The following is a 13392-nucleotide window of genomic DNA, read 5'->3' as shown; positions in this document are numbered from 1 at the left end:
AATAAATTTTTTTATCCTCAATTGATGATGAAGAGTAAAACAATTTCTGAAGAAGAAGAGCAGTTGACAAAAAGAAGAAAAACAAAACGACATAGTATTCTATTTTTATCAACCTAAATGAAACCGACTATCTACCTGTCATATACCAAGTTAACGTTTAAACAACACCATTTACGGTTTTAGGAGAATTAGTTTAAAGTTGATAGTTTGTGTATGTAATTCAAAAGATAGAATTGTTCATGTGTTTTTTGGCATGACTTTAAAGTTTGTGTGTGAAATAGCCGGAAACAACTAGTTCATAGGAGAATAAATTATTTTTACGTTGTTCATGTGGTTTTTGGCAAGGCTTAAAAGTTCGTGTGTGAAAAAACCGGGAACAACTAGTTCATAGGGGAATGAACCATTTTCCCAAAAGTTCGTGTGTGAAAAAACCGGGAACAACTAGTTCATAGGGAAATGAACCATTTTCCCGTCAGAACCCCGATCCTAAATACGCTACACCCATAATTAATATAACCATACCCGACCTTCAGTGGATCGTCAAGCCAGTTGTTGTGTTGATCAGAAAACTTTTGCCACCTTCAGTGGGACTGCTGATCTTGACGAGGCTAAGCTTCAGCTAGTTCAGTTCTCAGAAGAATTGGAACAAGGGGATGCCAAGAATCATGAGAACATTGATTACCTAGATGTGGAGGAAAATGATGTCGTCAAGGATGAAGTCAGCGGCGAGGATGTTAATATCTTCTCTCAGTAAGCAAAGGAGGTGACATTTATTCTTCAAAAGGCAATCACACAAGCCGACTGGCAAGTATCAAGTATTAAAAGTCAAGATTTCACAAACCACAAGCAAACTCGGTGAACCATAAAGTTCATTGCAAACACATTGGAACCGTTGACCATCGGTCACAAATTCACTATTCTTATCCCAAAACCATATCATCAGCCTTTACATTCCTCCAGTGGGATACCTTTGGGTCTACGAGTCGTGGTTCAAGGAAGCTAGACTATGGTTGCCGATTCCTCACATGATGATCTTGCACTGCACAAGATGGAAAATTATACTTTCTTAATAGCAATAGCATCCATCAGAATGTTGGTAGCATTGATGGTCTTGGCAGCTAAGTGTGACCCTTGGATGAGTGCGCATATGTTAGAAGAGATTACGTTTTTTGGGTTCAGCTCTGACTCTCGTTTCTACTTCGCTCGCATGAAGACGGAGCAAAATATTATCACTGACCGTCCGGGAAAATGGGCATTTAAATCCTAAACTATTTGAAATCAGCAAGTTTAATATCGAAGTATTGCTAGTACGATTTTATTCCCCCAACTAATAGTTGACTTGGCAAATTGGTGACTAAAAAAGTCAACGTTAAGTCATAAAGGATTCTCTTTAGTTTTATATCAATTATCTTTATCATTGAACTTGAAAAACTCGAATTCCCAAATTCAAACCCTAACTTTGAATGATGACGATTTTCGGTGACAACAAAGGCGATTTTTGGTGGTAAGAAATCAAATCCGGCCCAATCACATAAACAAATATCACTGGAAATCATCTTTTTTCTTCGTCGAAAATCGTCTTCAGTTAAAATTAGGATTTGAATTTGGGAATTTCGAGTTTTCTAGGTTCAATGCTGAGGATAATTGATATAAACCTAACGAGAATTGTCTATGACTTAACGGCTGATCTTTTAAGTCACCAATTTGCCAAGTCAACCATTAATTGGGGAATAAAATTGTGCAAGGAATACTTTAGTATTAAACTTGCTGATTTTGAATGGTTGGAGATTTAAATGCCCATTTTCCCTCGACCGTCCTATGAATATTCACCACTAGCAGCATTTTTATGCGTTCGTCAAGATTAATGAAACCTTCATTGCTGATCCGCGAGAGATTATAGAATTGTTTGGAACACAACAGTTGGTAGACAACTAATTTCTTACTATACACTTTTGTGCAGTGTGTACACTCCCAAGATATCATTGCTCGGACATTAGCCGGAACGAATTTGAAGAAGCCTTGATTGAACTAAAAAAGTAGTAGTATAGATATGTCAAAACAGAAAATGTATCACGAATAGCGTATAATAAAAAAGATAATTTCGATACTGGGCAGAATTCGATAACAAACTAAAGTACATAGAGCAACAAATTCGATCAGTTTCTAAATTCGATAAACAAAAACAAACAATAACAATCTGATGTCTTTTTTTGGAAGACATAATCTTAAGTCTAGATTGAACAATTAAAACATCAGTATAGAAACTATGACAGAGATGCCAAACCACAAATTTAAGGGCCTTTGATGACATGAGAGCAGAGGTTGGGAAGAAATAAACGACATTATTGAGTGCTAAACTGGAAAGCACTTTATTTTTGTGACAAACATGGAAATAAAGTCATTACAATGCTATATACTGTATATAAAGATCTTATTCTCACGGTGTAGTGGTTGATATAAAACCAAAACAGCCATCATCTTCTTCACAGGGAAGAAGTGACTAGAAGTCATGGGGCCAATCTACGAATTATCCACGCAGGATTCCCTTCTTGTAGAGAATACTGCAGCCTGCGAATCCCGACAATCATATGTCAGCAAACATTTCTACGTTTTTAAGCCTAATTAAGAGACCCATTTCAAGCTAGAAACATGTCCTTAGACCCAGACAGAGACCTGATTGGTCTCCACGAAACTGCAATATAAGTAAAGAGGTACCTGTCATGCAAACGAGATGGCTGTCCCTGCCAAAACTCGAAAAGGTTTGGTTTAAGTCTGAATCCTCCCCAGTTTTTAGGCTTTGGTATCACACTTCTGCAAGAAAGAAGACAAAAGTAATCAATCAATAAAGAACATCAAATCAAACTTAATTTTTTTTCTTTTTTGAAGGATTGAAAGATTTTGTAACTCACCCATCTGAATACTTTTTTGTTAGTTCTTCATATTCGTCGTATAGAACATGCCTGCCAGGTACTACAGAACTCTGATAGAAACCAAAATTTTAAGCCTGAGTAATTTTAAGCCTGAGAGTCCAACCAACATCATATTAATGATAAATATAACAACAGTTAATAAGGCACCTGCTTGCTAACAATAGCTCCAATCTGACTTCCTCTAGGACGACTATGATAGTAATTCTCAGATTCTTCCTCAGATATTCTCTCCACTGGTCCTTCAATTCTTACCTGGTTTTGTTACAGGGAGAACGGATATTAGATATTCAGTAACCAAGTTATTAACTCTTAGCAGAACAAAAGGTTAAGGCAAGATGAAAACACATACCTGCCTATTCATGTCCTCCCAGTAAAACAGAAGTGCTGCAAAAGGGTTTTCTGATAAATCAGAACCCTTTTTACTTTCGTAGTTTGTGAACCTTCATTTTTACAATTTCAAGCAATTAACATCAAAGGGGATCTTCATATCCCAAACTCTCAAAAGAAAAGGGAGAGGATATGTACTAACCACACAAATCCATTCTCATCAAATCCTTTTAGTAAAACCATTCTTGATGATCTGCAGCAGAATATTAGGCTCATTAGAAAATATATTGACAATTGACAAATAAGAATTATGCAGATAAAAAAAAGGGCTTTTGGAACATGGTTCATCCGCATATTGTTCCATGGAGTGAAGTCTCTTAGAACAACAAAGTATACTTACGGTTTTCTGTCCTTGTTTGTGGTAGACAAAGCCATGGCATTTGTTTCTCTCAATCCAGCAGCAACTGCTTCATCAAACCATTTACGGAACTGCAAAACAAAAAAAGAGGAGGGTCTCTCATATCTCATAAGAAAGCACGATAACCAAGCAGCCAGCGAGTGAGTAATCTAGCAGAACGAGTAACTGAAAAGGCATAAAAATTGAGCAAAAGTGAAAGAGTAGTATAACAAGATGCGTTGGGAGCAATATAAGTTTCTGCTCATTCATTACCTGTAAAACAGGATCACTTTCAACCTGGTCCTCAAGCAATTCAGGAGAGACATAGTTCACTCTCATAGCAGATATGTCAACTTTTGGAGGTTTACCAATTCTAACACACATGGATGTACCAGGGTAACTAGGAAGCTCGAGCTTGTATTTTTCTGCAACAGAAGGTGGTACAAATCTCCCACCTAAAAAGTGATGAGGGCCAGAAAAGCTCTTGGCACATAGCTTTGGGGCAGTCAAAGATACCTAATAAGAGTTGAAAGATTCAATTGATAAAGTAGTATGATGGTAACAGATATGATTAAAAGAGGCATACCAACATATCAGGCTTAATTCCTCCACCTTCATGGTCTCCTTCTTCAACGTGCCAACCAGAGGGAATGTCCACAGAGACGATGACAGGGCGTTTTTGGAGGGTCTGCAATCGCCGGATGATGGCATCAAAAGGAGGCCTTGGAGCACCTACATGTACAAAATGGTGACTTTCAAAGAAGCAATTGCAACATGAAGTGTTGTTTTTGTATCAAATGAGAATAGTTACCATGAAATGAAAACCCGAAGATTGCGTCTATAATAACATCAAAGTCCTCTGACAAGTCTTCAGGCAGATCTTCAACGGAGACGAAAGGAACAGACAGTGACTCCAACTACAAAAGAGACAGTCATGTCAGCAAGCACTATAATAAAAACAAATAAACAGTAGTGTGGTGGCGAACCTGAGTGACGAGTCCGGTATAAAGTGATTTGGAAGTACGTTTGGGATAACAGATAGAGGGTTTATAACCAAAATGGTGAAGATGCCTGGCTGCAACAAGACCATCACCACCATTGTTTCCAGGACCACAGATTGCTAGAACCCGACTATATTCACTTGGTTTATAAACCTGTAAAAACATATTACAGACTTCAAAACCAATCTACAGGCTAGCGAGGATATTATATTGAAGATTTTGAACTTTTGTTATTCGAGATTTTATTACAGGTTTGTGTATCCATCCTGTTTTGGGTTGCTGTAATAAAGAAAGGCTCTTTTGGGTAACAAAAGCCTTGAGGTTTTTCTTATAAGGTCTTGATTACAACAACACTCACGAAAACAAAACAAAGAATGGGATTCAATTTACCTCAGCAACTGAAGTAGCGACGCTAAGACCAGCCAGTTCCTGCAAGAAGGATAAGAAAACCGATCATGATCAGGCGGGTAAAACCAAAGCGGAAGAGGGAAGGGAGAGACCATGAGCTGATCAACGGAGAAGCCAAGAGGACCCATCAAGGTCTCATCAATCTCCGCGGCTTCTCTTTGCGAGAGGTAAGATACTGATGCTGAATCCTGCATGTTTGGAATTGATTTGGTAGACAAAGTTCGAAAACTGTGGCTTGCAGTGAGGAATCGCTGGGTGGTGGTTAAAGGAAGAAGAGAGTATTGGTGTTTGGGAGAGATTGGGAGTGGTGGCTGGAAGAGGAAGGCAGATATCATTCTTGTCACTCTGCGCCTAATCACAGTCCTCCTCATTTAGCCCCAACATTCTGACCCAAACTCCAATAATAAGCCGCTTATTAGATCGGTTATCCATATCTGTACTTATGGGTCCAACGGCGTGAAGGGCTGGGCGTTGGTTTAAATGGTTCGGTTCGATTTTGGGTTCTTTGCAATTTCAGGTTACATATTTGATTTTCAGAAATATTGCCAACCAAAAACATTTAGATACTTACCATTTTGTTCGGTTCTAAGTTTACATTTAATGTCGAATTGGACCAATTTTTTTTTTTTTTTTTTTTTATCTAAAATTATCTGCTACCATATTGTTATTTGCGAAGATGTTTAAGTGGTTTTATTTGCTGATTTGATTTAATTTTATTGGCAAAAAATGAGCCAGATAAACTGTTAATAATGATTTGGCTGATGATATAGCATTTTCGATCAAAATCATTTGTTTTCAAACTATTTTTTGTTACTATTTGTGATACTATTTGGTTTTTTTGTTAAAGATCTCTCACCATCTAACACTCATGAAGCTTTGGTTTACTCTGCTTGTGCTTCATTTTTGAAACATCAACTTTACTCTTTCATAAACTCTTGTCATCCTTTTCTCATCCTCTAATGTTCAGTATTTCTAAATTTCAACAGAATACATGGCTGCCATAAGCCATTTGCCATTAATATACTCTACAAAGCTCTCACATGGCTTTCCACATCAACATCAAAAAACTCCAACATCATTCAAAAATGGTATAACAATGCATATAAGAGAATGAAAAGCAAAAGAAGAAGCTACCGAGTAAAACACGTGATAATGTTTGATATGCTTTTTTAAGTATAAAGAGTGGCCTTAACGAAACAAAAAAAAAATTGAAATTTTAGCTTAGTGACCACGGCTCATCTTAACTTTGGGCATTGCCTTTTTCACCTGCCTTGCTCTTTCTTTAACCTCTTTCTTCCTAATCACTTCTGCGCTCAGCTTTGCTTCCGCTTCCTCCATCAGTTTCTTCCTCTCTGCCTTCTTCTTCTGCAATGCCTCTTGCCTCGCGTTCTGAAGTTCCTTGTAGGCTTCCTCTGCTGCCTTTTGCCTACCGGTCTCAGTTTTATTCCTTGCCTTCATTAAATCAAGAAACATATACTATATTCAGCCTTGCAATGCAATTTAACTCTGGACTAGGAGGCTATAAATAATAAGTTTTCCCCTTACCTGGGTACTGAGTCTGTACCGTCCTACCAAGTCGATGTAGTATGGAATTAGTGCCACTAGCCGGACGATATCATCCATGTGTTTAGCATCTGGTAAGGAAAACTTGAAAAGCATCATCTTCCTGTGTTTGCCAGGGTGTTGGTCAGAGATATGCATCGACATGAAGTTCTTCCCATACTTCTCCATAGCCTTGTCACCAAAAACCTACAGAGTTACATCGCATGCCCGTAAGTGGTTAGTGCAGCAAAGATATGTTAGAGATGCATAATGTGTAACATTAATCAAAACAAAATTTTATGTTAAATCGAATTAAGGTTCATATTGAAGGCGATTTGCTTTCCCTATTTTTGCCGCTTATACAGATAGAAACAGAGATAGAGCCATGGACCAAACTCCATCACTGAATTATTAAGCTCATTATGCTTAGTTCTTGACTAAACCTTTCTTCCAAGCAACAAGGCCTATTCAAGTAATATGAGCCAAACTGTGACTACTAGTTCTCAATCTGGTAAGCTCCTAACTACGGCTTAAGAAGTTATTTTTGCAAACTAAAACACACCAGCGAATACACACAGACACGGTTCAACTGTAAAATCTGAGAACATTTCTCACCTGATCAAGCACAGTGTCTGTGATCATATCCCCAGCAACTTCCTTGGATTCAGAGATGACACTCAGCTCCTCCGAAACCCACTTCCTCCCGGCGGGAGGAGACACAATCCCGGCGAATCTCTGCAGATCCTTCACCTCCTTTTGCATAGTTTTCGCAGCCTTCTTCTTAGCCATCGCAAACACGACATGATCCATCGCCTCTTCGTTCATGTAAACCTCAAAGGTGATCTCATCTTTACAAGGCACCACCAAGTTAAAAACCCTGGAGATCAGATCGTGCCTGCTCTTAAGCTCCATGGTGGCAAGCAATCCATGGCAGTACCTGCGTCCGCTCGCGTAGAATTTGAACACATTCAACGCCTCTTTAAGCAGCAACGGCGACTCCACTCCGTCACCAACTCCTAGCAAGCTGAAATTCTTGTGGAATATAGTGTCCTTGGAAGCGAATTTGGCGGCCCAAGCCAAAGCGAGGCGCTCGTTATCGCGTTTACCGACGAAGTAGTTGATTCCGAGAGCCATTAAGAAACAGACGCACGCGATCTCGATTGCGTACGACTTCTCCTTCTTCTTCTTCTTACTCGGAGGAGTGGCGTCTTGAGCTGTGGAGGCAGTCTCTGGATCTGCCGTCTCTGTGGCGTTTTCTGCAGTCGGTGAAGAGTCAATCGTCTCTGGCAGACCTTCGAACTCGTCTTCATCCCAGAAATCGAAGGGCGTGGAGGAGGGATCCGACTGAGGCTCGGGGTCTGATTCGGGGATGAGATCGGAGGTAAGGTCGTCGGGAGATGGTTGTGGATCGGGAAGTGATGAGTGCGACTGGGTGATGGTAGGCGGAGGGAGAGAGTGGTGGAGATCAGAGGAATCGTCGGAAGCATCGTCGTCTTCAGCATCAAATCCTTCGAATTGAGAAGCGGAGAGAAGATGGAGGTGAAAGGAAAGGCATAAAATGAGAGTTAAGCAGAAGAAAGATCGGGGGGTCATTTTGAGGGCAAGATCTAACACTCGTAATGTAATCTTCTGATACTTTGTTTTCGGGACGATGTATATATGGCAGTGTTTTAAACACTACTGGAGCGACCGATAATGGTTGGACACGGTCGAACCGAATCGGTTATATAGCTGAATTGAGTCTAATAACTGGTTTGAGTCTATAAAAAGATTAGCACTGACGAAAAAAGCTTATGCAACTGTTGGTTGAATGTAAAAGGTTTTTGCATGAAAATAATAACAAGTATATAGCAGGTTTGAAAGAACGCTGGTTTGGGGGGGGCAGTGTTTTTAAAACCGGACCGACCCGATGGTTGGACCGGGTTCCACCATGAACCTGTTATATAGCCGGGTTGGTCTAGTAATTGGTTCGACCATGAACCGGCCACATAGCCGGATTATATTTCAAAATTATTAAACCAATAAAAATCACTAAAACTATCAAAAATCTATAAACCATTCATATAAACAAGAAACTAATTTATATTTATAATATTTTATGTTCAAAATTGATTTATATTTTAACTATGCATCATGTTTACTAATATTATTTTTATATTTACATACTAAAAAAATATTAAACTATATTGTTGAACCAGGTTTGACCCTGTCGAACCATATTAAACCGTGACCCAAAATATTTTCGGTTCAGCTTCCGGTTCGGTTTTAAAAACACTGGTGGGGGGGGGGGGGTTTTGGTAAGAATGTGTCTTTTTGGTAAAGTGTTCAGATTTTTTTTTTTGTTTAACCAGGATGGGTTCGGGCCTTCGGCCTTAATCCCCCTAGGCCCAGAGCCAGCCTTTGTATGTACCTGTTACGGTCCTGGACACTCTTCTCCGCCTGAAATTCGAACTCGTGACCTCTCAGACAAATGCCAGAGGTAAGTGTTCAGATTTTTATTGATTTTTTTTGTTTTTTTAAGTCATTACAGATCTTGAGTAAACTTTACATAGAATGAAGATCATTTTGAGCAAAACAAGCTGAATTGAGTACATTTGGAGATTTTTCCATGGAGTAATTGCTTCAGAATGGAACATCCGGATTACGAAAAAGCACGCACTGACCCAGATTTTTATAGAAGTTTCCAATATTTCAAAATTTTACCTAGGATCTTCATTTTTAACATGGAGCTATCACATACCTGCAATATATTGTTTTTTTTTCTTTTTACAGACATGTTAGTTATTATACACAAACTTTACAGAGAACTAGTGATTTATAAGATTAAAGGGAAAAAAAACTTTATACTCTTGAAAGATTAGGAACTTTTTTATTATTTTTTGCAATTGATTATCATGTTTTCTATCATCTATGTGTTCTCTGTGACTATGCTTGAGTACTCAATTTGTTAGGTCTAGAGCACTAAGAGTCATAGATCCATAAGCTAAACACAAATAAGGATTTGATGTTTTGATTGTCTCCATTCATTGTTAAACATAAAATATGCAATAACCTGATCAATTAGTGCATGATTCTATGTTTAGTCTACTCATAAAAATGCTTTAGATTGCTAAAAATAACATGAATGGATGATTTATGTTTGACCATCCAAAGTAGGGGTAAAGGCAAACAGTGAACTTATTGAATCTAATCATTAATGTTTATTACATTTCCTTGATTCAAACAAAAGCTTAGATATCATGAATGCATTATAAAAGGATAAATGCTTAGAAAATGGATCAATGTTGCTATTTTGTTCGAGTTCAAGACATGTTTTGATTTGCTCCTTGAACATATATATGTGTGTGGCTTGATCGTTTCCTTTTCGACTCAACGCTCTTGACCTAGTTCCATTTTTAATATGAATATAAATCATCTTGATTTCTTGCTTGTTACGATTTTTACCATCGAACCACTCAGTTGTCGTAGTCGGTGGTTCTATATTAATCTCAAGAAACAAAGTGTAAAAACGGTTTTCTAAAATTGAATTTAAAGATTTACAATAACCATTATTAATTTGCAGTAGAAAAGATCCAATTTGAGTATATCAGATATCTTCCTAAATTTGAGTTATATGTACATTTAGGAAAATATTACTGACTATATGTAATATCTTCTTAAAATTTAAAAAGATATGGATAAATATGTGTAACATCTTCATAAATTTAGGAAAGCTTTAATAAATGTGTATTTAGGAAAATTTTCATGAATATAAATTTATGAATATCTTAATGAATTTGAATTATATATATTACTATGATATACTTGAATATTTATTATATTTTCCTAAAGTTATAATAATACCTTCCTGAATTTGGTATGTAAATTCTATAAAGTTATTATACATATTTAGAAATATATTCATAAATTTTAGAAATTAGATCAATAATGTTTTCCTAAATATGTTTATAAGTCAAATTCATGAAGATGTTATATACATTAAGAAGATTTTTTTAAATATATATGCATGTTACATTCAAGAAGTTTTTTTTAAGATACACATACAAGTTACATCAGAAATCTAATTACACGTTTACGAAAGTATTCTTAAATTTAGAGAATTTTATTTTACAAATTCGTCTCATAAACGTTTTTAAGGAAAATCATTTCCTAATTTATTTATTTATGATTTTTTTTTTCAAAAGAAAAAAATTGAAAAATTATTTCTGTTTCTTATTTTCAATTTTTTTAATATTTTTGTATCTAATAAATAATTAAAGACAATTGTAAATAAAGATAAAATTGTCTTTTTACCCATAATGAAAATTAGTTTTGAAACTTTTATATATTCTTGATAGCTATTTAAGGAACAAAAACTAAAAAAAAATGTTATTTAGGAGATTTGTTTTAGATTAAATTGGATAGTACAATTTTTGTTGAATTATAAGAGGCATTCAAACCATTGGCCTAAGACTAAAAGTGATTGTTATGAACATGTGGAGAGCAGGATTTTCGAACCCGAGCCATATCCTTGGTTTAAAAAAGTGCTCGCTCTTGGCACCATGGCGCTAGGCGAGGTCATCGCCTCAGCATCTCAAGACGAGGCGACTTAAGCGAGCACTTTCTACGCTTTCTTACTAAACCTAAGGCTCCTAAAGCGACACGTTATTTGATCTAAAGTCAAACCGAATTGGTTTGCCAAATTTAAACTGCTAAACATAGTTAGATTTGTAACACATCATAGGCGTAGCACTTTGCAAACCCTAAGTTAGTCTTATATACCGTAACTAAGTTTAAAGTTAGGGTTCCAGGTGCTATTGTTCTTCTCTCTATTTCACATGTTTGACGTTGCTCCTGATCTGTTTATTCACTAGTAAGTACTCTGTTTTGCACTTTGGTTCTAAAGTTATATTCTATCTATACCTTAATTATTGCACTATAGATTTTGCTTCACACAAAAAGCGCTCGCAAGACACTCATCGCCTCACCTCGCCATGCACCATTTTAAACCAAGGCCATATCCACCCTCAAAGTTAAAATAAAACATGTGGGCAGAAATATCAAATGTCAAACACAGTATCTGTACATCATATAATAACTATACAAAGAAAGAGACAAGTTCATATTAGTTGAACAGCTGCAATTGAAGGAATTTTCTCTCTGAGTTTCTGAGTTACTGCTACTCGTACGGTCATGACTCCAGCAGCAGGTCCTGTGATTCTTATCTTCACGATCGGTTCTTCAATCTCCACCAATTCGAGGGAGCCATCTGCTGTTCCGATCAAGTAAGGCCTGATTTCTTCCAGCACCTAAACAAAACACAAAATGCTTTAACATCAAACGTGGGCTCAAGATTAAGACGTAAAGATCTCTACTTGTTCATGATTCAAAAAAAAACACAGAGAATCCCGTTTGCTGTGCTTCTAGTTCCGGTTTCACCTTCACCAGACAAGTACATATCCATAGAACTTAATGCAACCAAGAAGAGCATATACCTTTTCAATGTTTTCGTCATTGAGTTCAAGGCCAGTCTCTTCATCAGGAACTGATTCAACAGCCACTATCTCAGGGATCTTTTCCATAAGGCGACGCTCAATACCCATCTTCATTGTCGTAACAGAACTTGGGCATGAACCGCAAGCTCCCTGCAGTTTCACTCGAACAATATTGCCATCGATCTCATGCAGTGCGACATTCCCACCATCAGACATAAGGTATGGTCTGATTTCGTCCAAGACGCTTTCAACATTTTCCTCTGTCAAGGGTACTTCCAAGACTGGGTCTGGGGTTGCCACTGCCTTTACAACTGTAAAATCCAGAGTTGATTTATATATGTGATAGATTCTTCTGAGTGCTCTCGCCTTGGTCCAAGAGTTTTTATACAAGTTTTGGTTAAACTAGTTGCTTATAAGGACACAATAAGCATGACAGAGTCGTCTTTTCTAAGAGGAGACAGAGAGAGAAATAGAAGTATTCTGACCTTGGGATCGTCGAGTCGATAGATTTTGAGATAATCGTGGGAATCGATTACGAGACCTAGCTACGAGACGTAAAGAGCGTTGGGAGCTCAAACTCTGCCAAAAATTTAGGTCAGAGATTGGATACGAACAAACGTAGAGAAGACCAAAAAGCATATCGAAAATTCAAAAAATTACCTGAGCAGAAGAAAGAAGACGAGAGGAGGAAGGCTCTAGGGCTAGGGTGTGTGTCGCCGACCTGGGAATGGATGCCGGATTTAGCGCCACCAATTGCATCTCTCAGCGTTTTCTGGTCGGAAAAACCTAATCGATTCTGGAATTTTAGGACGGAGATTCCTTTTTATCGCTAAACACTTCGGTAGGGGCCCACCCATGTTTTGTTGAGGTTATCTCCATGGGCCTACGTAGGACTTCGCAAAATGGCAATAAAATTTAATTTGTTATAAGATAAGCATTGAAATGATCATCCACTTCTTTACCAAACTCAAGCACTATGATCATCCACTCCTTTACCAACTCAAGCACTATGATTATCTACTCATCAAACACTATGATCACCCACTTATTTACCAAATTAAGCATCATCTTTGTTATTTTATGTATTGTTGTTCACTATAAATACCATCACTCATCTCACTCTTTTGTACACCATAAACAAGAACAAGAGTTTATAATCAAAGAACCATTACATCTTCTTCTTCTTCCTTATAATAAACTCTCTCTCTTATACTAGTATTATTTGCTTCCTACGGGTATCAAATTCTACTCTTATTTAAATTTCTCGATACTATAAATTATAAGTTATTTCTTAACACGTTATCAGCACGATC

General features: G+C 37.3%; 3 protein-coding genes across 3 annotated transcripts; all 3 read right to left on the bottom strand.

Moving 5' to 3' along the window:
• Positions 1–2190: 2190 nt before the first annotated feature.
• LOC106320480 (pyridoxine/pyridoxamine 5'-phosphate oxidase 1, chloroplastic) lies at positions 2191–5473 on the bottom strand. The gene is made up of 13 exons (XM_013758851.1): positions 5156–5473; positions 5046–5084; positions 4641–4808; positions 4466–4571; positions 4241–4386; positions 3928–4170; positions 3658–3746; positions 3460–3510; positions 3280–3370; positions 3078–3182; positions 2910–2980; positions 2716–2811; positions 2191–2568 (listed from the first exon to the last, which is right to left on the bottom strand). Exons 1-13 carry the CDS (start codon positions 5432–5434, stop codon positions 2508–2510), a joined length of 1545 nt encoding a protein of 514 aa, XP_013614305.1. The 5' UTR covers positions 5435–5473; the 3' UTR covers positions 2191–2507.
• A 643-nt stretch (positions 5474–6116) lies between these two features.
• On the bottom strand, positions 6117–8198 carry LOC106320474 (uncharacterized protein At5g49945). The gene is made up of 3 exons (XM_013758845.1): positions 7221–8198; positions 6609–6812; positions 6117–6515 (listed from the first exon to the last, which is right to left on the bottom strand). The coding sequence occupies exons 1-3, from the start codon at positions 8196–8198 to the stop codon at positions 6285–6287; spliced, it is 1413 nt and encodes a 470-aa protein (XP_013614299.1). The 3' UTR covers positions 6117–6284.
• A 3417-nt stretch (positions 8199–11615) lies between these two features.
• On the bottom strand, positions 11616–12915 carry LOC106320475 (nifU-like protein 2, chloroplastic). Its single transcript, XM_013758847.1, has 4 exons — positions 12740–12915; positions 12565–12658; positions 12080–12390; positions 11616–11893 (listed from the first exon to the last, which is right to left on the bottom strand). The coding sequence occupies exons 1-4, from the start codon at positions 12836–12838 to the stop codon at positions 11705–11707; spliced, it is 693 nt and encodes a 230-aa protein (XP_013614301.1). The 5' UTR covers positions 12839–12915; the 3' UTR covers positions 11616–11704.
• Between the last annotated feature and the right edge of the window lie 477 nt (positions 12916–13392).

This window comes from Brassica oleracea, unplaced genomic scaffold (assembly GCF_000695525.1).
Source record: "Brassica oleracea var. oleracea cultivar TO1000 unplaced genomic scaffold, BOL UnpScaffold00935, whole genome shotgun sequence".
Classification (NCBI taxonomy): Eukaryota; Viridiplantae; Streptophyta; class Magnoliopsida; order Brassicales; family Brassicaceae; genus Brassica; species Brassica oleracea.
The sequence above is the reverse complement of the archived record's forward strand: the minus strand, read 5'-3'. Positions and strand labels throughout refer to the sequence as shown.